A 24791-nucleotide genomic window follows, 5' to 3' on the forward strand; every position below is an offset into this window, starting at 1 on the left:
ATGTTCTAGTCCGCCGCCAATCTAGTCGATCCTTCTGTCAATGCCCACGTTGTTACTGCCACCAACAACCCACCATTGTAGCCTCATTCTTTGACAATGGCAGCCATCTTCTTTGACAATGGCAACCATATAATTGGAAATATTCCAACAATCACCCCCTTTGCCATTTATGTGGGTAATTGTCCTCTTGTTTTTTCAACACACGCTTGCATCCTGCAGCTCTTCCAAGCTTACCATTTCGAGAGCATCTGTGACCAAGTTTCTAGGTACTTGCCAAACCTTTCAATCACCAGAGTCATCCAAGCACCCATTTGCTCACTCCAAAGGATCACTTCAACCAGATGGTCTGCCACTTCACATCTGAAGAGTGTTAACGCTTGTCTCTGGAACACAACATTCCCCTTCGAGCGTATCAACCATGCTCGGTCCGGAATGATTCATCAAGCCTTACATCAAGGCTTACAACACCCCCTCAAACGGAAATTTCTATTTTCAAGTGCGACAGTCATTATCTGAGTATCTCAATATGATCACGAGCTCACCACTCTTCCAAGAGTCTACTCATCCAGAAGTTGCGCCTGCCCTCTGTTCCACCCTAGGAACCACGCCTTACTTCTCCGTGAGTCTCTCGCTCTTAGTTGTAAAAGTCCAGGTAGCTCTCCACCTTTAACCATGGGGGCAGCCCATTAAAGGTTGATCCATATCTGTCTTTATACTCTGAGTATTACAATTCCATTACCGAGCTCACCACCTTGACAAGAGTCAACTCGTTCCCGGAACCTGCGCATGCCCTCTGCTCCTTCATAGCAGCCGCGTCTTAATGCTCCACAAGTCACACACTTATTGTCCAAGGCAAATGTCTTCTAGCTCCATACTCATCATAGCCACTTCATTGGCTATACATCTGTCCACTCATATCTAGCCATCACTTTGGCTCTGGGGTTGTTCTGAACTAGGCTCATATCGCGGCCCACACACCTTTTCCTCAGGTGTCTCCGCTCGTCGTCATGCGACGGTCTGAAATGGGGCTCCTATCATGGCCCTCACACCTTCTCTAAGGTGTCTTCGCCTGTTGTCATGAGGCGGTCTGAACTGGGGCTCCTATCACGGCCCTCACACCTTCTCTAAGGTGTCTTCACCTTTCATAGGTGGTCGCATCTTCCTTCAGCTGAGATGCTTCAAAGTGGCTCCAAAATTCTCTACCACCATGTGCACTATGGGAGAGATTACTGCCACTAACTACATAGAAAGAGAAAGTTGTGGTATACTCCTCGCAATCCTCCACCTCGATTTCTATGTTTGGAGCTTCTGTGCCTTTCTGCTTGACAGCTCCACCTACACCAACTCTCTTTGGTGTCTTCGCCTTTCATCATAGGTGGTCGCCTTTTATCACAGGCGTTTACACCCCCTCAATTAGGTGCCTCTACAACAGCTCTCTTTCCATCCTTGCATGCATTGGAAAGGTCTTCGCCTGTTGTCTTCATTAAGAGCATAAGAGACTTCCTGTTGTACAAACTTTAACAGTCTCTGCTCTGAGCTTCATCTGGGAACACTTCTTCTCCTTGCACCTGTTGTCTTATTACAGTACCTCGTTGGATCCTACGAGTACTCCTGCACAATCTCCGTGTGCCCTCGTGCAATTTCTGTTCTCCAGATTTTCCCCTATTCCTTGCTTATGTTTGACAGCAGCTCATCCTGTCACAACACCTGTCCAAGTCAAAATAGGGTGCCAATCTTTATCCCTTGCTGTATTTCTCTTCCATTATCAGGGTCTTCATCAATTCTTCCTCAAGAAATCACAGTCACCAAATCTAACTTATTTGGAGAAATCACCACTTCATCAGATCCTTGAACATACGGAACCCAACTATTCCCTTGTGCCGTCGTCTTGCTAGTCTTCAACCGTTTCATTACAAACTGCTATATATACAAAAATAGTATCGTATGGATAATCCTTCCACTAAGCAAGTTCCCATGAAAGATTGGAGGGGTCACACTGGTCCCGCTTAAAACCCAACCTCCTAGACAGAACTTCTTAGGCCATATCTATCCATCGTACTGTCTTTCCGTATATACAACCATTTGCTAGCTTTGTTGCGGCTTTCCTTTACAAGTGATCTGGAATATACTAGTGTAATACATCAGTTCTCAACATCTGGCGAGACTACCAGTGCTTAGATTCGTCAAGATTGGTCTTCATCAGTTTTCACTCTACACCTCTAATTGTCCACTTGATCGGGTGTCCAGAGTGTCCCAATTTTGCCTTCCCTCAAGGCTATTAAAATTCTCCCCACTTAGCAGTTCAGCACATGCAATTGGGTAAACATGTGTGATTTCTTCTTCTTCATCTCCAACGTCCACCATGAAGACCATCGGATGCCTCCTGATCGGGCAATCTCTTTTGTTAATTCACCACCGCCACTTTCGGTCTCAAATCTCAACGATCGGACCGTACCATTGCATCCAGAACGATCAAATTAGCTGGAAACAAGTCTGAAATCGTCCAAATCGCATTTCAGACGGTTAAGATTTGATCAAAACAATTCTAGTCTGATGAACGGCCCAGATTCAATCTCAGATCCGGTTGAACGTAGACTCTGCTGCACAGAATCTTCTCCCACGGCTCGCAGCTCAACTCAGCTCAACCCAGCTTGGCTCGGCTCGGCTCAACTCGGCTCGCGGCTGATGGCGTGGCAGGTGGGTCCCGCTATAATGACATGGCAGATGACTGGTCGCTGACATGGCATGCCAACTGTGCATACTGACATCACAATTACATCATGCTGATGTCATCCCTGGCATGCTGCTGTGCATGCTGACATCACAATTATGTCATGCTGACATCATCCTTTACATGGTTACTGTAGACTGCCACCTCGTCGACGCGTGGGGGCGTGTACGGGCATGTCCGATGTCCGTTTTTGACGCCGTTTTCACCAGTGGCTTCGTCTCGGCCTCCTCTCCACAGTGGTATGGTCAAAACACCATTTTGAGAACTTTTATTTTTGAGCAAAAATCAAACACCCCTTTAAACCATGTGCTTTGATACCAATTGTTAGGGATTCCGGCTCCCCATGAACGGACCGGTGGTGTACTGATAGTTGCTCAGATAGGAGGGGAAGCACACTGTGACACAATATTTAACGTGGTTCAGCAAACCGCCTACATCCACGGGAGAAGCCATTGCATTATATAGGGAGAGTACAAGATTTACAACAATAGAGGAGGAGGAATCATCCCCTCTTTGGCAACTCTCAACCTCACTCTATTTCTCTCTTTTCAGTGCTGCAATGGCAGCTACTGCTGGCTGCCTTGGCAGCTCACCCTCTCCTACATTTCTCACATCTTTGGCTCTACTTTCCCTCTCTCACTTTCTCATTTTTCTCTCTAATGTATGCCTCTATTTATAGGCATTCATGGCAGCTCCTCTTGCTCTTTTATCAACAATAGTGGCTGCCAAACTTACCAAACTTTGACATTAGACAATGGTTGTTGGTTGCCACCAACAACCCACCATTGTAGCCTCATTCTTTGACAATGGCAGCCATCTTCTTTGACAATGGCAACCATATAATTGGAAATATTCCAACACAATGCATTAGTCCGAGATATAACTACACTAGATAGCAAGAACTTTCATGTTAACGTCTTGGGGTGCAAAAACCTCACCTTCCAGCATTTTACCGTGAGAGCACCTGGTGAGAGTGTAAACACCGATGGAATCCACATCGGCCGATCTACTGGGATCTACATTATCGATTCAAAAATTAGCACAGGCGATGATTGTATCTCCGTGGGAGATGGCACCGAAGAATTACATATCACAGGAGTAACATGTGGACCTGGCCATGGCATCAGTGTTGGAAGTTTAGGGAAATACCCCGATGAGAAACCTGTTTCTGGAATATTTGTCAAGAATTGCACCATCTCAGATACTACAAATGGCGTTAGAATAAAATCTTGGCCAGCTTTATACGGTGGTGTCGCATCTAACATGCATTTTGAGGATATTGTCATGAACAATGTCCAAAACCCTGTAATCATAGATCAAGGGTATTGCCCATGGAACCAATGCAGTCTAAAGGTATTGCTTTTTCTGTTACCAAAAGAATATTTTCACAATATTAAATTACTGTGACAATATTTTACCCAATTCGTGGCTCGAACACTCCACCATTTATCAAAATCTTTTTTACATCATGCTAGATCAATAATGCAATTCTGAAGATTGCAAACACATGCATATTAATTTTTTTATGTTCCTTCCAGCCAGGGAGATTACTAGAGGTCTTTTGGGGTCTTAATCTTCTTCTTTTTTTCTTTTGCAGGCTCCATCAAAAGTGAAGATCAGTGATGTTAGTTTTAAGAGCATAAGGGGAACTTCTGCAACTCCGGTTGTTGTTCGGATTGCTTGCAGTAGTGGCTTCCCATGTCAGAAGGTGAAGCTTGCTAACATTAACATTGCATATAGAGGACCAGGAGGCCCTGCAAAATCCCAATGCTCTAACGTTAAGCCCATAATTTCTGGGATAATGAGCGCATCTGGATGTTGAAGATGAGGACTTCCATCTGAACTTCTTTTGGTTTCTTCATTCGTAGGCTCGTTTTTAGATGGAGGAGTCCCATCTTGTAATTTTGTTTAAACAGATGAATAAAGTTTTATTATTTTAATTTTCTATACAAGATCGCTGGGTTACTTTTACAATTTAAATTTATATATATAGTTGAAGCACAACTTATTATTGATTAAAGGGCTTACATAATCAGGAGTCATCTCTTCTATATATATATATATATGACTAGGGTAACATATAATGGTTACTGTATAGCGCACTACGCGTGATAAATATATACAATGAAAGTACAATATTTCCTATATTACAACACATCTCATAATACACCCCTTCAAGCTGAAGGTGGGTTGACCACATGAAGCTTGGACCTCAAATAAGCAAAAGCAGTGTGGGGAAGCGACTTAGTAAGAACATCAACTAATTGATCTTCGGAGGATATAAAGCGAATATATATCTCCTTTTTAGCCACTCTATCACGAACAATGTGATAATCAACCTCAACATGTTTTGTACGTGCATAAAAGATAGGTTTAGCAGACATACATAGCACCCACATTGTCGCACCAAATGTTGGTAACAGAATTGGGAGAAAAAAAATAAATCTTTTAGAAGATAACAAAATCAAAGAACCTCAGCAGTACCATCAGTTAATGCCTTATATTCTACTTCAGTCGAGGAGCGAGCAACAGTGCATTGCTTGCCAGATTTCCATGAAATGAGAGTATTGCCGAGAAAGACAATATAGCCACCCGTAGACTTCCGATCATCGATGCTCCCTGCCCAATCAACATCAGTAAAACCATGAACTGATAACGAGGAGCCAAGAGTAAGGTGAAAACCGAAGGAAGATGTACCTTTCAAGTAGCATAGTATACATTTTACAGCAGCCCGATGACTCTTAGTAGGAGCATGCATAAACTGACAGACCCGTGAAGGAGAGACAGGGCCTAACGAGAAAGCTAGGGGCGCAACAGAAAGAGGAGAATTATATGGTTTGATGTTTGGAGCAGTAGAACCTAAACCTGTAAAATGATTAAAAGATATAGTTGCAAATAGTGGTAAAGAGATCGAGGTGTGTGTGTGGGGAGTGTTGTTGTTTGAGGTGGGTTGTATGATGGGAAGTATGTTAAGGTAAGAAGTTGGAAGGTGGGAGATAAGGGCCAACTATGGGTTAGAGTTGGTTGTGGCAGAAACATGATCAGACTCAAGAAATGAAAAGGAATGTTCATAAAAGCAGAAATGATAGGAGATGTAAATATAATCAGAAGACAAACACATAAAAAGTACACACAAGAAGTAGAGCGATAGTCTAACTTATAAGCATTAGTCTAACTTATAAGCATTATATGGTCGAAGAAATACATGATCTTCAATCTTATGTATCAAAAAAAGCAAAAAAAGTATAGATCATATAGCAACCCTACAAGTTTTTTCCTTTTTTTTTAATTTATTACTTATGGTTCATACCTTTTTTTTTGTACAAATTTCCTTTTACTCTTATTTTTTTAATTTGAATAATTAAATTTTTTTAAAATATTTTTAAAAAATATTATTTAACTTGGTCAAATATGACATGAAACAGACATTTCCTAACTTTGAATAATTAAATGTTGTTTAATTGAATTACTTACACTACGGATATTTCTTGACTTGGAAAATCTACACTCAATTAATAAATCATAGATATTTAAATAGAAAAACTAAAACTACATGCACTAAAATAAAATAAAATAAAATAAATAACTATTACACCCACTCCATTTCAATAGATATATTATATTAATTGTTAAAGCTTAGCTGGATGATATATGGTTTAATTTCGTATATGATCTCAAAATAATTTAGTTACTCTATATTATTTGTTATGTTATTTTAACAAATATCAAGTCATTTGTATAGTTAAAACACTTTTAATCTTTCCAGATTGATTATTTTAAATTTCATAGTTTGATCAAAAAAAAATTATTTTGTTAAAATATTTTTTGAAAGATATTTTTTTTTTTATTTCAAGACAATCATGAGATAAATAACAAAGCACAATTTATTAAAAGTATGTGATGCAATCCCATACACATGAAAAACATATTGAAGCATAATGCAATGCTCATTCATCTATGCTTTATCAGCATTTTGCAAGCTGCTAGACAAGGTGATGACGGTTGAGTGACTACGTGACAGATACCATCTTTTTTGCAATTTTCAATCAAATGGCTCAAGACTCCATCATGATATTGACATCTCTAATCCGAATTATACTACCTCGGGAATGGTGGATTGGGGCAATTGTTTTTAAGGGCATGGCAATTCCAATTTTGTGTTCAATTGTGCTCCTTTCTCGATCGGCGATGAAAGTGAATAAAAAAGAGAAGCATCTATGGAGTAAACCCTTTCCTAATAACAACACATCAATGCTTTCAGTTTTAAAGTTGAAAAATGTCATGTCAAGAAAATATTCTCTTATCACCACAATGTCAACATTATAGAAGGTCAAAGGACATACATAGGGTTCTTTCCTGACAACCGAACAGCCACACATGCGCTACCCTAAGGCTTATAAGTTGGCTTAATTAGGCTCGTCAATTAGACTTAAGTAAACTTATCTGAAAGCTTGCCAATAGGATCTTTTATAAGCTTGTGAAAATTTGAAAGCATAAATCAGCTTAATAAGATTTCGGCCACCATTGTGGTTGCCAAAAAAACAGAGTAATGTTTTTTCGCCCTAAAAACTTAAGTTTTAAGTTATTTCAACCCAAATTAAACCTCATTAACACCCTTGAAACACGTGCAAACCAATCCATCAACCTAAATGTTAGAAGGAAAAGGGTTTTGGATTTAATTATAAAATTATGATTTAGATTTAGGAGTCGCCACCTAGTATTAAGGTTACTAGGAAACTTAACGGTCAGAGAGAGTTCGGGTAAGGGACTGGTTGTGCAACGAGAAGACGCATCACCCTCAGTGCATCCTACTTAAAGTAAGTTGCATTGTTATTTGATTGTTTTTCTAGGTCAAGTTTCTATTCATTGGTCTTTTTTTAAAGTCCAAGGCAAATCTCTTTTCATGAAGATGTTTTTACCTTGTTAGGTTGAATCCTAACCATTCTAAGAGTTAAATTTTAGCATCGTAATTATTTCTTTGTATCTTTAATAGCTGAGGGTTGATACGATCAAAGAGTTAATGTCTTATCCCAAGTGCAGGAGTGTCGAAGTAATAAATAACCCAGCAAGACCGGGGTCAAACCATAGGGAGGTAAACTATATAAATTATAAATAATAATAATAATAATAATAATAATAATAATAATAATAATAATAATCATGATGATGATGATGATGATGATGATGATGAAAATGATATTAATGTTGAAGAGAACTTTGAGATGTAATAATATTGATGCAAGGATTAAACAATGATAAAACAGTTGTCAAGGTTAGAGGATCCACTAATAGTATTAGAAATAATTAAAGTATAAACTCTTTTTATTACTCAACTGGAAACCACACACAAAGGAGTTTCTAATCGGATGATTTATCGTTATTATCTCATTATAAATTATTAACATGATCATATTAATCATCTTATCTAAGTAACACGATACTTATAAATATCATCAGGCATTCATGTTGCTAACTTATGTTAACAACAAATCAAGTTCCTCGCATAACAATGATGTCGTCCGAAGACTATGAAGGATCAAACATTTGATGTACCAAGTATTATACAACACAAATCTAGTTAACCATTTAACAAGCAAAGTATTAATAATTAGTAAGATAAAAAGATAAGACATGTTAACAGCAAACTTTCTTGGATATAAACATTGAAGTCCATGTTGAGTTTATATTATACATGTTTTAACACCATTAATAAAACCTTTTCACCTTGACATAATTAACTTAGCTAAACATAATGAAGAAGAAGAATATAAATAAACTAGATAAGAACATAGTTATGATGAAAAGCATAAACAAGAGATTAATGAAAGCAAAACTTAAGCATTACAAAAATATAAAGAAAGAAAGCAAGAACATGATCTTGATCTGAAAACCAAGATGACTAAATACATGGCAAATGCCTCCTTTTATAGGCTAAAATTTGAAACTATTGATTGATTGACAAACTATTTAGTTGGTGGCCAACCATTGATTTGACTACTGGTTATTGACATTGTTGGTTGCTGGTTATTGATATTGTTGGCTGGCCAAAACATCATTACTAACATCAGAATTAGAGCCCATTGTATTATGAAAGTTGTGGGTAATTTTCTCAACTTTCCAACAAAAAAAACAGAGCTCATTTGGACTTCTAGAACTTAAGATATAAGCTAAACACCGAATAGTGTCTGAGCTGCAGGACAAATTCTGACTTCTTCGTTGTTGCTATGATTTGAACTTGAAAATGGCAGAATTGATTCTTGGACTCCCATGAAAGTTTTAGGTTTATATCTTAGCTTTCCATCCATATAAAGCAGACCTAAATCCAAGGTCTACAACTCTAGTTATGATCCAATAACCGAATAGTGTTCCAGTTTGAACCAGCATCTCTTCTCTTAGCCTTTTCTTTGTCTTCTTAATTTAAATAGTTAATCACATCAATCAATCCTTTGAATTGTGAGACACACCTGCATTCAAAACAAGCATTTACCATAAATTAAAGATATATTATATTATCAGACTTGTTATTATAAAACATGCTTTAGTTAGGGAATTTAATGATACTTTAGTGCAATATGATGATATAAAGCCTTAATGATAATGCACTTTTAAGTAATAATCAAGGGTATACTCTACTGTGAAGTTTTACACCCTCAAATATTAAAGTCTACATCTAAACCTTAATGTAAAATGAACATAATGATTTATGAAGGGTTTTTTGATATTTTGGTTAAACTCTACCGGATAATCATAAATTAGTTATGATATCCATTTTACATTTCAAAACATGAGAAAATGTGAATTTTTTTATGAAAATATGTTTTGTAAAACTTTTAAGATTTGATCCTATGCATGAAAACAAAATCTTTTTTTGTTTTTGTTTCTTTGTTTTTTAAAAGAGGAAATTAATTTCAAATTTTTTGAGATTTTTTTTAATTTTTTTGAAAACCATTTTAGAAGCATTTCGAAGAAAACTGGTCATTTTAATACCGAATTTGTATCTTACAGTGTAAATATACAACTCGATATTATACAAAATTGATAGAAAGACATACAAGAAAACCACAACTTTTTTTAAGGACTTTTAAATAAAATTTGAAATTTTCTTTTCATAATATATTATTATTATTATTATTATTATTAAATATATGAGCTGGGCTGAACCTAGTCGAGTCTGGTTGAGTCGACTGGTGGCCGAACAGACCTGACCCTCTTTATTTTGGTCGAGCTGTACCCAGCCCAGCCAGCCTTCTAGGCTGGGTCCAGCCTCCTTTTTTTGGGTCGGGCTGGACCCAGCCCAGGCCCGCATGGTTGCTAGCCCGACCCAGTAACCATGCAATTATTTACTCATTGCATAAAAAATCATGCACTGACCAAATCGGGGAGGGGGGAAACAAGAGGAAGAGGAGACGCTGCTTGGAGGCAAACAATTGCTAGAGTTGTTCCTGGTGTTGCAGGGTAGACTGGAGCGTGGTTGGTGGCAATGCTAGCAGCGAAGGCGAGGTGGAAGAAGAGGTGGCGGGGGGAAGAAAAAATGAAAACAAGGGAAAGGGCTGATTTTCTTTTTCAAACTTTGGCTTCTAATTTCTCCTCTCTCATGCCATGAAATCCATCTTTATTTATAGGGGGTAGAAGAGGGACACTTTGTCTCATATGGTGCCAAATCTTGGCCCTTAATTCGACCTGGAAGAATCTCAATCATTGATTCAAAATGGATATCATAGGCTGTCAGATTTATTATAGGAAAGGACTAGTCGGGTTGGTCACTTTGGGGTAGTGCCACAGCCATCATGGTGTCAATCGGCCAGAACGGACCACACTAGGGTGTGATCAGATGTCAGGTCATCGTTTACATATAAGTTTTGTTCAATTTGATTGAGAGATGAAACATTGAACGCCTTGAAAAAGAGGCCACTCGAGTAGTTTTTTGGTGAAAAGCTGAAGAAGAAGATGAATAGTCAACCCCAAAACGGCGTCGTTTTGGTAAAATTCATTATAGTCCTTTGATTTATTATTTTCTCAATTACATCGCTGATTGACTTCAAAATTTCAATTTTGTTCAATTTTCCCCCTGATAAACTTCAATTTAAGTCCTAAATTTCAGTGTCTTTTTCATTTTGGTCCTTGGTTTCAGACTTTTTCAATGTAACCTTTAATTGGCCATTAAACCTTCAAATCTCTTCAATTTCACCCCTGATTTCAGCCAATTGGATCCCTAGAGTTCAGCGTCTTTTCCAAAATGATCCTTGGCTGTAAATTTCTTCAATTTAGCCCTTAATTGACTCCAAAACTTTGATTTTCTTGCAATTTGACCCCTAATTTGAACCAATTGACTTTGTAAAAATTAAATTTGGTCTCCTAAAATTCCAATCTTCTTAATTAAACCCAAATTAGACTCTCAACTTAATTTTTCACCAATTGTGCCCCTGATAAAATTAATTTAACCCATTTAAAATATAATTACATCCTTGCACCTAATTAAATCCTTCAATTGGACCTAAATTATTTATTAAACATAATTAAACTTTAATTTGGCCCATGATTAAGTCAAATTGGCTTATTAAAAATCTAATTATATCCTTGGACTTAATTTTTATGCAGATTTGTCCAATAATCATGTAATTTAACCTTAAATTTGCATTGTCTCTTCAATTTTTGGTAAAATTATTTCACTTGGAAATTTATATTCAAACCTCTCTCACCATATAGAACCCGTGGACACCAAGAAAAGAGCAAGCCCTCTCTCTTTTCTTTTTTTAACTAGGGTCTAAAATGTAAACCACGAGAAAAATAAATAAATAAAAGTGAAGAAATTCATGCATATGGTTAAATAAAAACATGAATTCAGAAATTTTTGAATATAAATTTCCAGGTGAAATAATTCGAGACATTATAATAAACCCGGTACTATTGAGGGTTGTATTTAATTGAAGAGAATAATATACTTAAAGGAAAAGGGGGCCTAAATGCAAATAAGAAAAAATATAGAGTATAAGTACTCTCTCCTCACCAAAAATCTGCAAGAACCATAAGGAGAGAAAATAGGGAGTTTTATACCCATTCTTGCGAAATCAAGAAAGAAACACTAAAATTTCAAAAACCAATCCAAGATTATGGGTTTATAGATGGGATAAACACTTGAGAGCAAGGGATTACCAAGAAATTGAACAAGAAGAAAAGAAAGGAGGGAGTTAAAAATCTTCAATCGGTTGAAGATCAAAATCTTAATTCATACCAAGTAAGGTGTTCTAAACATGATCTTAAAAATTCATTTTAAATTCGATAATGAATTGATGCCTTGATATTGAATCATAGGTTAGGGTTCTTAGACATGAATTGGGGAAAAAGTACATATTATTAAGATTAAGTTAATTCATGTGTGTGGTATATAATTTATGAAAGTATTATGTGAAGGGGAGGGGGAGACGAATCTGGACAGACTTGTCTCCTGACTTTCTATGAGATTTCAGGTAGGAGGATGAGGGAATTAGGATCGGATTCCTTCATAGAAATTGTAGATTTGAATGTTAGCTAACCAAGAAAACTAGTCTTGCTTAATTTAGAGATGTAGAACTCTAGTTATGGGTTACCAACCGAGACTAAGTCGTGACTGATTATGTAGGGCAATAGGACTAACTAGTTGATGAGCAATTTTGACTATCTTGGAAGCAGAACTGGGTTCTCCTTCCTTCAGATAACTAGTAGTCTCATGTCTTAACTTTCTAACGAGATTAATCTCACTTAAAATGGAGTTTTAGAACTTTAGATATAGTTAAAAATCTGATAAGTGTTCAAACAGTAATAGTTCAAATATATAGACAGTAACAATTCAAAGTTAGACAGTAACAGTTCAAATATCTAGACAGTAACAGTTCAATGTGTAGACATTAACAGTTCAAAGTTAGACAGTAACAGTTCAATGTGTAGACAGTAACAGTTCAAATGTCCAGACAGTAACAGTTCAAAGTTAGACAGTAACGATTTGACAATAACAGTTCAATGTGTAGACAGTAACAGTTCAAAATTAAACGGTAACAGTAGACTTTCACGTGAATATTATATATAAGAATATAAAAGAATTGAGTCATACGAACACTTGCACATTAAGATACTAACTCTGAAAATATACATGATATATGTATGTATGTTATTATGAGGAAATGAACATGCATAGAAAGTAACATATGAGTAATGGATGAATATAGATTCCCTATAATATCAGCTTGAAGGAATCATAACCAAAAACTTCCTTGTGATTCAGAAGGAGCAACCAGGATTGGATCTTCTGTTAGCGGAGGTCTCGAAACAGGCGAAGCAAGCGCGTGATTTTCCCTTCTATTTGCACTTATACAATTTAAAATTCTTCTAGTGAATGTAATTATAATAAATATCGTGTTCAAAGTAAATAAAGCCTAGCGTATTTACAAGATTAGCTTCGGCTAATAGGATCCGTGATAGGATTGCCGGGAGATGATTTACAAGACTTGCTTCGGCTAATGGCATCCGTAATAGGATTGCCGGGAGATGAATTTCAAGATTAGACTTTGCAAGGTCACCCAGTTCACGCAAGTAAATAAGAATATCCAAATTAAGAATATGCAAATGAGTGTTAATTAGGTTAAAAGATTTACAAGCAACATTTATATATATATATATATATAAGTTATCTAGTAGAATTCTTATGGATCCAATAGAAAATTAATACTTCATTTGTATACATTACATGAGCATATATATATATATATATATTCTTTATCAACATAATGGTATGTTTATTTATGTATCAGGTTCATCAAATATCCAGGGAGATCATTAGTTTAGGACTCTACTTTGTCAAGCTTATGTAAATATTTAACTTAAACAAAAGGGAATTATCGCATTTATATAGTATACTTTTGTGTAAACCTTGATGTATTTTTATAAAAGTTCAGCTTAGAATGTAGTATTTTAGTTATCTTGTAATTAACCCTTTTAAAATGTTTAAGAACAGTTATTATATTGTAAATGCTTTCTTTACATGTTAGTATTTCTTTTCTTTTAAATTTTATGATGTGATATGTAGACTATGTTCATATTGAACTTACTCGTAGGATATATATATATATATATATATATATATATATATATATATATATATATATATATATTGTATGGATTGTATGAGGTGTTAAATTATGATGTTTGATGAAAGGTCTGGAATTATGGGACCTTGTGACAATGGGTCGATTGAGTAAATTGATAGTAGTCGGTAATTTGGGATGTCCTAAATACAAACGAAACTCTGCCGAATTTTTGGTGAAAAAAAATTACCCTCAAATAAAGAGGATATGTTGAGATCTTTTAACATTGAGCAAGTCGTACAGTCGGACTGTTACATAAAAAATAATACAAATATTTTTTGTTTCAAAAGTGAGTTTTTAAAATTTAAAATGACCAAAATTGTATAAATCGTATTATTTTTAAAAATGAAGGATCTAAATGTGTTTTTCACAAAATCTCTACCACATCACCCATATTTGATGACTTGTTCATTTTGGTTCATCTTCTATAATGTTCATGAGCCAAGCTTTTCATTAGGAGTCCTATTGTAAATAATGTAATCTCATCTTTATATGTAACCAATTGCTTAGATAGTTCAATCAAAAAGGAAAAAAAAAACTTCTAATTATTTTTTCATGATCAGAAAATTTATTATTACTTCATTACTGATGCTTCTTTAATTGATTTGGGAAAAAGGGATAATCATAACCCTAACATACACTTGTAAACACATTATTAACTAAGATCATGTTTATTTGCTGGAAAGTAGTTTTCTTTTGGAAAGTGATTTCCTTGAAAAATAAATTCTTGGAAAGTGAATTATTTTTTCATGTTTGGTAGTATCATGGAAAATAAGTTGGAAAATATTTTTCAATGTTTGGGTATGTTATGGAAAATGAGCTGGAAAATAAATTTTTAATATTTTTTTCAAGTTTATTAAACTAATACGGAATAAATCTTACAAATTAAAAAGTTGAATGGGAATAAAATATCAAATAAAAAAGTTTAAAGATGATTAAATTAAGAAAAATTTATAATTTTATAAATTATCTAAAATAAAATAAATAACACTCAAAATAATAGAGATCAAACTAACAAATAAAAAAGTTTAAAGATGATGAAATTAAGGAAAATTTACAATTTTATAAATTATTTCAAATAAAATAAATAACAATAAAAAAAAGTGAAAACCAAATCTAATAGATAAAAAATTCAATTAAAAAATGATAAGAGAAAAGCAAATAACAATCATAAAAATAAGAATCAAAGTTGATATAAAAATCAACTTAAATCAAATTTTAAGGGATGAAATTGAAAAAAAAATTCAAAGCAAAATATATAGGAATCAAAAGTTTGGGGACCAAATTTGATATAATCAGCAAATAACATGATATTTTAAAACTTTCACAATTTTTGTAAAGTGTTTTTCATCCAAAATAAAACAAAAACATTTCTAGAAATCAAATCAAATTTTTCTTTGACTAAAAAGTGTTTTTTGTTTATCAACTTTTCTAATAACAAACAAGCATAGAAAAATTTTAAAAATAATTTTTATAAAATTACTTTATATGAAACAAACAAGCCTAATACTCATTATAAAACAAGAAATTGTAGAGGTATACAATACAGTAATAAAGTTGGTGCACGCACAATATATTGTTTCTATCATTCATGACACGTATGTTTATGTTCTTTAAAAAAACAAAAAGAGTATTTGTCCCACATTGCTCAAGTGTAAGGTGCTTTAACTATTATAATTGATTGCGTAATATTGTTCGGAAGTAATTATATATGAGAAGAATCTATTTGAGAATATATATATATATATATATATATATATATATATGAAGTTCGTGTGCCTTAGTTACATTTTAGCACTAAATGGATGAAGGTAGCAACTTCGTGTTTATGTTAAAGGAAAAAAGAAAAGAAAAACACAACTAACTTCTATTTTAATATATGAAAAAATAATCTCTCAACTTTTTAAAAGTGTGAACCACTTTTTAAAATATTTTTTATTTAAAAATATATTAAAATAATATTTTTTTATTTTTAATATCAAAATGATGTAAAAATATAAAAAAATATATTAATCTAAAAATAATTTAAATTTTTTTAAAATTACTTTTATAACACAAAAACAAACAAAAACCTTAAAATTTATAATATAATAACCAAATGACTCCACGTGCTCTTTCAATCAACACCTTTTTAAGAATAATAACAATTATAATGATATGTCTAGATAAAATAACGTTTTTTTACATTTATTGAAGCATATAAATTTTTATTTATTTTATATTCAATTTTTCATGGTGCTAGAAAATACATTAACAATAAAATAAAGTTAGCTAGTTTGACCTATGAGGTCATGACTATAAATCCAAAGAACTAGCCATCCAGCCAAGACACCCGCAATATAACGCCGGGAAGTTAGCTAGTTTGACCTATAAGGTCCTGACTCTAAATCCAAACAACTAGCCATCCAGCCCAGACGAGTTCATATCTGAATTTCGTAAACACGCAAACGCAAACGCAATGAGCTCCTTTAATGATTTTTCCTGTCGAGAACTTGAGCTAGAACTCTGCTAATGGGCAGTTTGATAATCAGTGAGAACAGAAAAGGAAAATTTTTTTTTTTAACCAAAAAACAAACATGAGGGGAAGGAGCAGGATTGAAAATCTCAGAACAAAATTCTACTATCTTTTCCCTCGAAGAAACCACAGAGAGATGTTCCTTCACATACGTTGGCACCCTACAGGTGACCTATTTTCATAGTTTGAAAAGTTGATGAAATCCTGATACATCTCACAAAGACTTGAGCTGACAAAATAAGAGAGCTTCGGAACAACATATCAATACGTTACTAAACTGTGACATGCCCTCAGTACCTTCTTGTTTTGGAATCACTTTTAGAAAGTGTCAGCCCAGAAAGCTTGTTGACCTCATACAGTAGACCAGCAGAGAACAAGAAACTGCATCAAATACAAGTTGAGTACAGCCATTAGCACACATTTGCAAGACATTTAATGATAGTTTGCCATTAATCATATTGATTAAATGTAATCCACAATTAATTTCATATTTTCATCACTCAGCACCAGCATAATTCTTACCAGATCTGCTGTAGTTATTTAGAATTCAACCCATTCAGCCTTGCAATTCATGTTTTATGGCACATAACCTACCTTAAATCCTACAGATGAAATTACATATTCATGAATTCTTAACCATATATTGTCATTGCATTTAGGAATCAAGAACATATTAACTTTCAATGCATCTGAATTAAAACCATTTCTAGTCATTAATATGACTATGGTTCATATAATCATTATTGTCTCCACTTCTTTCAATATGGTTCATCTAATCATTACTGCCTCTTGCTTCTTTCAATATAGTGATGACTTTGCTTTCTTTGCAATGACTTCATTGATGTTTCTAGTCTATGTTCCTATATTGTGTGGAACAAACTTATGACATTACAGGATGCTCTCAATCCAAAAGATAAACACCCTCAAATTTCCTTGAAAGGTTATTCATGCCCACAAGATACACTACCAGGCCAGTTCAGGTTGTGCCAATAGTTGCATGCCTTGCATGATCAAATTTTCCAGTCCTTTATCTGAAAAACAGCTTGAAAGAAGAAAAAATTGCAGTTCACTGTGGTTCAACTAATTATGCCAACTCTGTTACAAGCCTACTTGTAAATCAGCCCACAAGAAAGTTTCACACAATTTTCTCATCAACAAAGCAAATTATTCCTAAAAATACTCAATGATAAATGCACAGGCACTTTAAACTAGCAAGCTTGCTTTGTTTCACCGAATCCTTATATAGGATACTTCATGGCGCAATTGATGCCTAACACAACGGTAGTCCAATGGGTGGTTAAACAAAATAATGGCTGATAGATTTTGAGTATTTTTCTCTCAAGCATGTATTGTGAAAAAACATATAGTGAAAAGTAAAATTATATTTACATCTTAACCTTACCATGTAGTGATGCAAACACGATGCACGGTGCCAGCAGCAATTAGAGCAACAGCTTCAGCTAAGATGACTACAAAAGAAAAACAAAAACATTAGCGGTAGATATATTCATGACCTTTATAAAAAGCAAAGGTGATTGAAAACAAAAGGGACAAAATAATAAGGCTATCGATGACATGGATACTGATCCCTATATGGCAACATCAACCTCACTGCGCCTTATGGAGGCGAGTAGCATGCTACTGAGAAGAGAACTGCACAATCAGAATCATGTACATATAATTTATTGAGGCTCAGATCAACAGCCTCGTGCCTTCTTCCTTACCTCAAACCAAGCCAAAAATGAGACGGACTACGTGCTATTAATCGATAGATTAACTTCATCGACTCTTAGTCATTAGATATATATTGAAAGGAACAGGTTAGGATCCACACGGAGTCAGCCAAAATAAAAGGGGAAAAAATGCAAGTTATCAACAACAGTGATATGTACCAATGACAAATCAGCTGATATCATGTATGAACTGATCCACAGATTTGAAAGAGTAAAACTTGTGATAGGCAGCTTAGGAATATCAGCTCAGAAATATCTTTACCCAAGCAAACGCTATATATATAAAAAGTATTATATCCATTCACCCAAGCCCCTCCTCAGCTCCTCTTTCTGGAAAGAGGGAGATAAATTAAAGAAGAAAGCAAGCGAAATCATAGAGACAGACAAGGTGCACTCACCAGCACCCCACCCAGTCTTCATGCCACATGTTTCCTGAAAATTCCCAATTAACTGCAAAACAGTAATAAATAAATAAATAAATTCATAACACCCAAACGGATCATGATAAAAATATAGTAAAAAAACTCACAGTGAGGAGGACAAGAAACAAGAGAGAGCTGATGAATCCACCAAGGATGGTAAATAACTCGGTGGAGGCCAATTTAGAGCGATACATCTCTTGAAGTGAAAGAATTACTGTGAATAGAAGAAAAGAATATAGCATTGAGCTTCCTGCTCCTGACGCCATGCTCTTTGCATTCATAATTATCACACACAAAAAAAAAATCATTAGATGAGATTAGAAACAAGATTGTGTATGGACTAATCTATAATTAGTAGTAGATCCAAAAAGATTAATAATAGATCAGGAGAAGCCGAAGCCTTACCTTTGGAAAAGAAACCCTAACCACACCGATCTACGCTATCTGCGTTTACTTTATGTCTCGATCCTCTTTCAAGTTTCAAGAGACTCTATGCCTCGAGTCCTCGACTAGAAAATGCGATCTCCTCAAGCCATCAACGGTGTCGTTTTGGTGTGTTTACTTTTTAATGTGTTTGTTTTTGTATTCAAAGTGCTTTAGAAAGTTTTTGATTTTTTTTAAAATTAATTTTTTTTTATTTTTCATCATTTTCTTATGTTAAAAATTAATTTTAAAAAATAAAAAATATTATTTTAATATATTTTCAAGTAAAAAACATTTATTTTATTAAAATTAAAGCTTAAAACCTAACTAAATTAAATGAGGAACTGCAAAACCAATCAAGTTATTAATATAAAATCAAATAAAAACCTTCTAATGAATCATCAACAATTCAATCATTTCTAGAAAAAAGGTTTTTTGTTCTATCATAGTCAGCTAACTAATTTATGAAAAGCCAATTTTAAGGTATTAATTTTGCAATAGAATTCAAGACTACAATGAATCAAGAGTTTGCAAATGTGGATTATTTTGATGGAATAAATTTTGTACATTGGAAAGACAAGATGATGTCCATATTAACTACTTTAAAGATCTTTTATATCCTTGATCCGAATCTGCTTGAAATTCCTACATCTATATCTGAAGACAATGATCAATTGAAGGCAAAGCATAAAAAATGAGATGAAGATGAATTGTTGTGTAGAAGCCACATCCTCAATAATATGTCAGATCGTCAATATGATCTTTTCACATCCATAAAGTCTCCAAAGAAAATCTGAAAGTCACTAGAGTACAAATACAACATAGAAAAACAAGATGTGGATAAATTTTTTATTATGAAATATTTTGAATTTTCATTAATTGATAATGTTTCTATTATGGATCAAGTCTATGAGTTATAAGTCCTGACTTCTAAACATAAAGACTTAAAAGTGGAAGTTCATGAAGCATTACAAGTAGGAGTAATAATTACAAAATTTTCTCTTAGGTATAATGATTATAGGAAGAAGTTATTGCATATAATAGAAGAATTTTTTTTCATGAACATATTAAAAAACACTTACAAATTGAAGAGGAAACCAGAATTCATGTAAAGAAATCTACCACAGAATCTGCAACAAAAGTGAATTATATTGAAGGAAATCTAAATGTTCAAAAAAAGAATGTTGGAAAGAAGATGAAATTTTTTGAGGCAGTAAAGAATTTCAAAAATCCAGGCAACTCAAGCAATTCAAAGAAAGGAAAGACCTGTTATAATTATGGCAATAATGGGCACTACAAACATGAGTGCAGGTTTCAAAAGAAACAAAAACAAAAAGATCCTAGCAATGTCTAGAATTCAAATATTACAAATATGGTTGAACATGAAACTAAGTTGGTTATAATGTTGTCAAAGCTACATATTGGAATGATTACTGAACTTTATATGGCTGCGAGTATCATATCCATTAACTGGTGGTATGATTCTAGTTCAACCATCCATGTATGCAACAAATAAAAACCATTTTAAAAATTATGAAGTTGCAAAAGATGGACAAAAAGTTCTAATGAGAAATTATAATGCAAAAGGATGGGAAAAGGAAGTGTTGATCTAAATTTCACTTTTAGAAAGAAATTGTTGTTGATTAATGTCTTACATGTACCAAATATAAGGAAAATCTTGTACACGTAAATTTGTTTTGTAAGAAGGGTTTTAAGGTTGTTTTAGAGTTTTATAAGATCATTCCATCCAAAATTGGACTATTTCTGGGGAAGGGCTACTCATGTGATGAAATATTTGAACTCAGTATTAATAATAAAATTAATGTTTTTGTTTATATGATTGAGTTATCTTTATCTTTATACCATGATCGTTTGTCACATGCTAGTTTTTTATCATTAAAATATATGGATAAGCATAATTTAATTTCTTATAAAATTGAAGATAAAAGAACATGTGAAATCTGCATTTAAGCAAATATGACTAAAAAAGCTTTTCCTAAAGTTGAAAGAAATATAAATTTATTAGAACTTGTATATTTTGATATATGTGAATTAAATGGCATCTTAACTAGGGGAGGAAATAGGTATTTTGATATATGTTTATTTAATAAAACATAAAGATCAAGCTTTTTAAGAATTACAAATTAGAAGTTGAAAACTAAAAAGGGAATAAAATTAAAATTCTAATGAGTGATAGAGGTGGTGAGTATTTGTTTTCCATGGGATTTTCTTTATTTTGTGAAAAAAAAATAATGAAATCATACATCAAACTAGTGCACCATATACACCTAACAAAATGGCTTGGTAGAAAGAAAGAATAGAACAGTTATTAATATGCTTAACTCTATGTTAGTGAATGCTAAATTGCCTACTAGTTTGTGGAGAGAAGCCTTACTCACTGCTTTTCATATACATGATAGAATTTCTTCTATAAAATTAAAAGTTTCTCCATATGAATTATGGAAGAAAAGAAAAATAAACTTCAATTATCTTAAAGTTTGGGGTTGTCGTACCTTTTATAGAGTTTCAAATCCTAAAATAATAAAATTAGGACCTAGAACTTTAAAAGGAAATTTTGTTGGCTATGCTGAAAATTCAAAAGCATATAGAATATTATATTCAAGTTCTAATGTAATTATGGAATTCAGAGATACTAAGTTTATTAAAAATAAATTTCAAACTGATTTAAGGCAATAATACTAATGTGTTTAATAAGTTACCAATCTTATTAATAGTTGAAGATGACTTTAAAACATATAAAAAGGTAATGATGTCTTGAGATGTTGTTTTTTAGAAAAAAGGCATAAATGATGAGATTGACTTATTATTATATAACAATACTTGGACTATTGTTAATTTGTCTCTAGATTCTAAGGCAATTGGATGTAAATGAGTTTTCAAAAGAAAATATAATAGTGATGGATCAACTTAAACTTTTAAAGCAAGGTTAGTAGTCAAAGGCTTTAGATAAAAGGAAGGAATAAATTATTTTGATGCTCTGGTGGCTCATATGACATTTATAAGAATACTTTTAGTTTGATCATCAATCTATAATTTATATGAACCTTAAATGGATGTTAAGACAATTTTCCTCAATTGTGAATTAAATGAGGAGGTCTATATGGATCAACCAAGGGTTTTGCTTTACTAGAAAATGAATATAAAGTCTACATATTGATTAAATCTCTATATAAATTGAAACAATAATCTAAGCAATGACATGAGAAATTTGATTCTATAATTTTAGAATATTGTTTAAACATAATAGAGATGATAAATGTATTTATTCTAAATTTACAAACGATTTTGGTTTGATAATGTCTTTAGATGGATGACATGATTATTATTAGTACTAATATAAATGGTGTTAATGATACGAAAAAATATTTAACCTCAAAATTCTAAATGAAGAATTTAAATGAGGTAGATATAATTTTAAGTATCAAAGTAAGAAAACATAGTGGAAGGGTTTTGTTCTCTGTCAATTTTATTATATTGGTAAAGTCTAAAATAAATTTAATCATTTGAATATCAAAGAAGCAAATACTCCCTATGATGTTTCTTTAAGTAGACAAAAAATATTGGTGAATTATTTGCTCAAATTGAATATGCTAGTGCAATTGGTAGCTTAATGTATGTTATGCATCGTACTAAATCAGATATTGCTTTCATGATATGTAAATTGTCTAGATATACAAGTAATCCTAGTAAGGATCATTGGAAAGCAATTATAAGAGCACTTGATTACTTGAAAAAGACTATGAATTTTGGATTATTTTATAATAATTTTCCAATTATACTTGAAGGTTATATTGATGCTAGTTGGATAACTAGTACAATTGATAATAAGCCAACCTCTTGATGAATATTTATTTTAAAAGGTGGTGTTGTTTCTTGGGCTTCAAAGAAACAAATATGTATAAACCATTCTATAATGGAATCTGGGTTTATAGCTTTAGTAGCTGTAGATAAGGAGACAAAATGGTTGAGAAATATGTTATTAGATATTAAGTTTTGGCCATAATTGATGTCATCTATCTCCTTATATTGTGATAGTCAAGCAACCATGTTTAAGGCATTTAGTAAACTTTACAATGAAAAATCTAGACATATCAACTTGAGATATGAATATCTAAGACAATTAATTTTGATGGGATAATTACCATTATGTAGGTCAAATCTTGTAATAATCTAGCAAATCTTTTTACTAAAGGCTTCTCAAGAGATTTAGTTAGAAACATTTCTACTAGTATGAGATTAAAGACATTTAATTAAATTTACTAACAATAGGAACCCAACTTTTACTCGTACCTTTACTAGTTAGGAGTTTCAGAGGTAATAACAAATTATTAGTGAGAGTGATATATATTAATTTGTGTATGAAATCGAGATTTACAAAATTAGTATTCCAAATAAATGAAAGGTTGAGTGATTAACACTTTTAATGAAATCTCAATGCAAGAAGAAAATTTCACATATATAAACATATGAAGCGGTGCTGCTTCAATAAAAGTTTGGAAAACTTTGTAAATGTTCATGAATTCAAGAAGTAGCACAAGACCATAATAGTGCTAAAATAATGGTGAACTTCTATTTTGAATTAATTAGATCATGTGTATAGTATTTCTAATTCTATTAAATAAAATCACGATTTAAGCTTTTTAGCCATTATGATTTCTTTAAAGTTTTGAAATGCTTACACTAAGAAGAGGTTTAAGTCTAAAAATACTTTTTATATATGTATGAAACATGGTACCATCTAATATTACAAGTTAAGTGGAGGATTGTTGTTTATTGTTGTTAAAATAAAGCTAATATATATTAGGTAATTAAAGAGAACTTTATCCAACATTAGAAAGGTAAGGTTTTATTATACCTTATAATGTGAGGGACACCAAATCAATAGATTTGAATGTTGGAAGGAAAGCCTTTAAAACTTTATAGATATATTAGTCTGAAGAGGTGTGACTTTAAACTGTATAGATATATTGGTCTGAAGAAGTGTGCCTCTAAACTTTACATACATATTGGTATGAAATAATGTTATTTTATTTATAAATACTAGGTTGATGTTGACAAAAATAAATAAGAAACAATATTCTTCTCTCCTCTATAAAGTTTTTGTTCATGTTTATCAAAAACAAAATAGAATTTCTTAATAAACTTATAAAAGTTATTGTATATAAGTTTAAGGTTTTGTTGTATTCTGATGTGATACTATTTTAATCCTGCAACAAATATAATGGGGGCAATTAATACTTTAAAGATAATGATCTTTATCCACTGAAATTACAGTCCTGAATTAAACCACCTACTCCTGTACCTCTAGAATTCCCTCTGATGCAACAATTAACATTTAATTTTAACCAATCTGAAGAAGGATGAGTCCATCTTACCATTATAATAAGACCATTATCACAATTCAATCTCCCATCCTGTGTTGTTTCAATCTCCCTAACTAGGCTTCTTATTGCACATATTGGGCTAGTTTCCACCTTTATTATATTGATAAAAATATGTTTATTTCTTGCCTTTTATTATGTCCACAATGTCACCCTAAATACAATTACCCCGCTCTAGCCTTCACATGTAACTTCCTTACTTAACAGGTTGTTCATCAACCAAGATAACAGATTAGCTCCAAAAAATGAAGGTCTATTATGTGTCTTCTCTAAATGAAGCCAAGTCTCATGATCCACTCCGTAATCTCTTAGTACATGCAACAATGTCTCCACAACAGATGGATAATAGTGACAACTATGATTTATAGTCATATGTCGAGTTACCTTATTATTTTTTGTTAGCAGTCTCTTATGAACCACTAACTATAGGAATGTCCTAATCCTTTCA

General features: G+C 33.0%; 2 protein-coding genes across 2 annotated transcripts; one reads left to right on the forward strand and one right to left on the reverse strand.

The window, feature by feature from the left end:
• Positions 1-3592: 3592 nt before the first annotated feature.
• Positions 3593-4553, forward strand: LOC133668678 (exopolygalacturonase-like; the record flags this gene model as incomplete). Its single annotated transcript, XM_062088632.1, has 2 exons — positions 3593-4084; positions 4329-4553. Coding segments are annotated over 2 exons (717 nt in total), but the record flags the coding sequence as incomplete, so codon positions are not given.
• Positions 4554-16443: 11890 nt separating this feature from the next.
• Positions 16444-19068, reverse strand: LOC133667832 (uncharacterized). Its single transcript, XM_062087507.1, has 5 exons — positions 18924-19068; positions 18626-18787; positions 18495-18546; positions 17766-17832; positions 16444-16744 (listed from the first exon to the last, which is right to left on the reverse strand). The coding sequence occupies exons 2-5, from the start codon at positions 18782-18784 to the stop codon at positions 16654-16656; spliced, it is 369 nt and encodes a 122-aa protein (XP_061943491.1). The 5' UTR covers positions 18785-18787; positions 18924-19068; the 3' UTR covers positions 16444-16653.
• Positions 19069-24791: the final 5723 nt, after the last annotated feature.

The sequence above is a fragment of the Populus nigra genome, chromosome 11 (assembly GCF_951802175.1).
Source record: "Populus nigra chromosome 11, ddPopNigr1.1, whole genome shotgun sequence".
Lineage (NCBI taxonomy): Eukaryota > Viridiplantae > Streptophyta > Magnoliopsida > Malpighiales > Salicaceae > Populus > Populus nigra.

Bases quoted from the DNA above. Each gene is read 5' to 3' on its own strand.
- LOC133667832 (XM_062087507.1), bottom strand. From the start codon at position 18,784: ATGGCGTCAGGAGCAGGAAGCTCAATGCTATATTCTTTTCTTCTATTC. The intron at 18,547-18,625 runs GTGAGTTTTTTT...ACTGTTTTGCAG, and splicing joins TGTTTCTTGTCCTCCTCACT to TTAATTGGGAATTTTCAGGA. The intron at 16,745-17,765 runs GTAAGGTTAAGA...TATTTGATGCAG, and splicing joins CGTGTTTGCATCACTACATG to TTTCTTGTTCTCTGCTGGTC.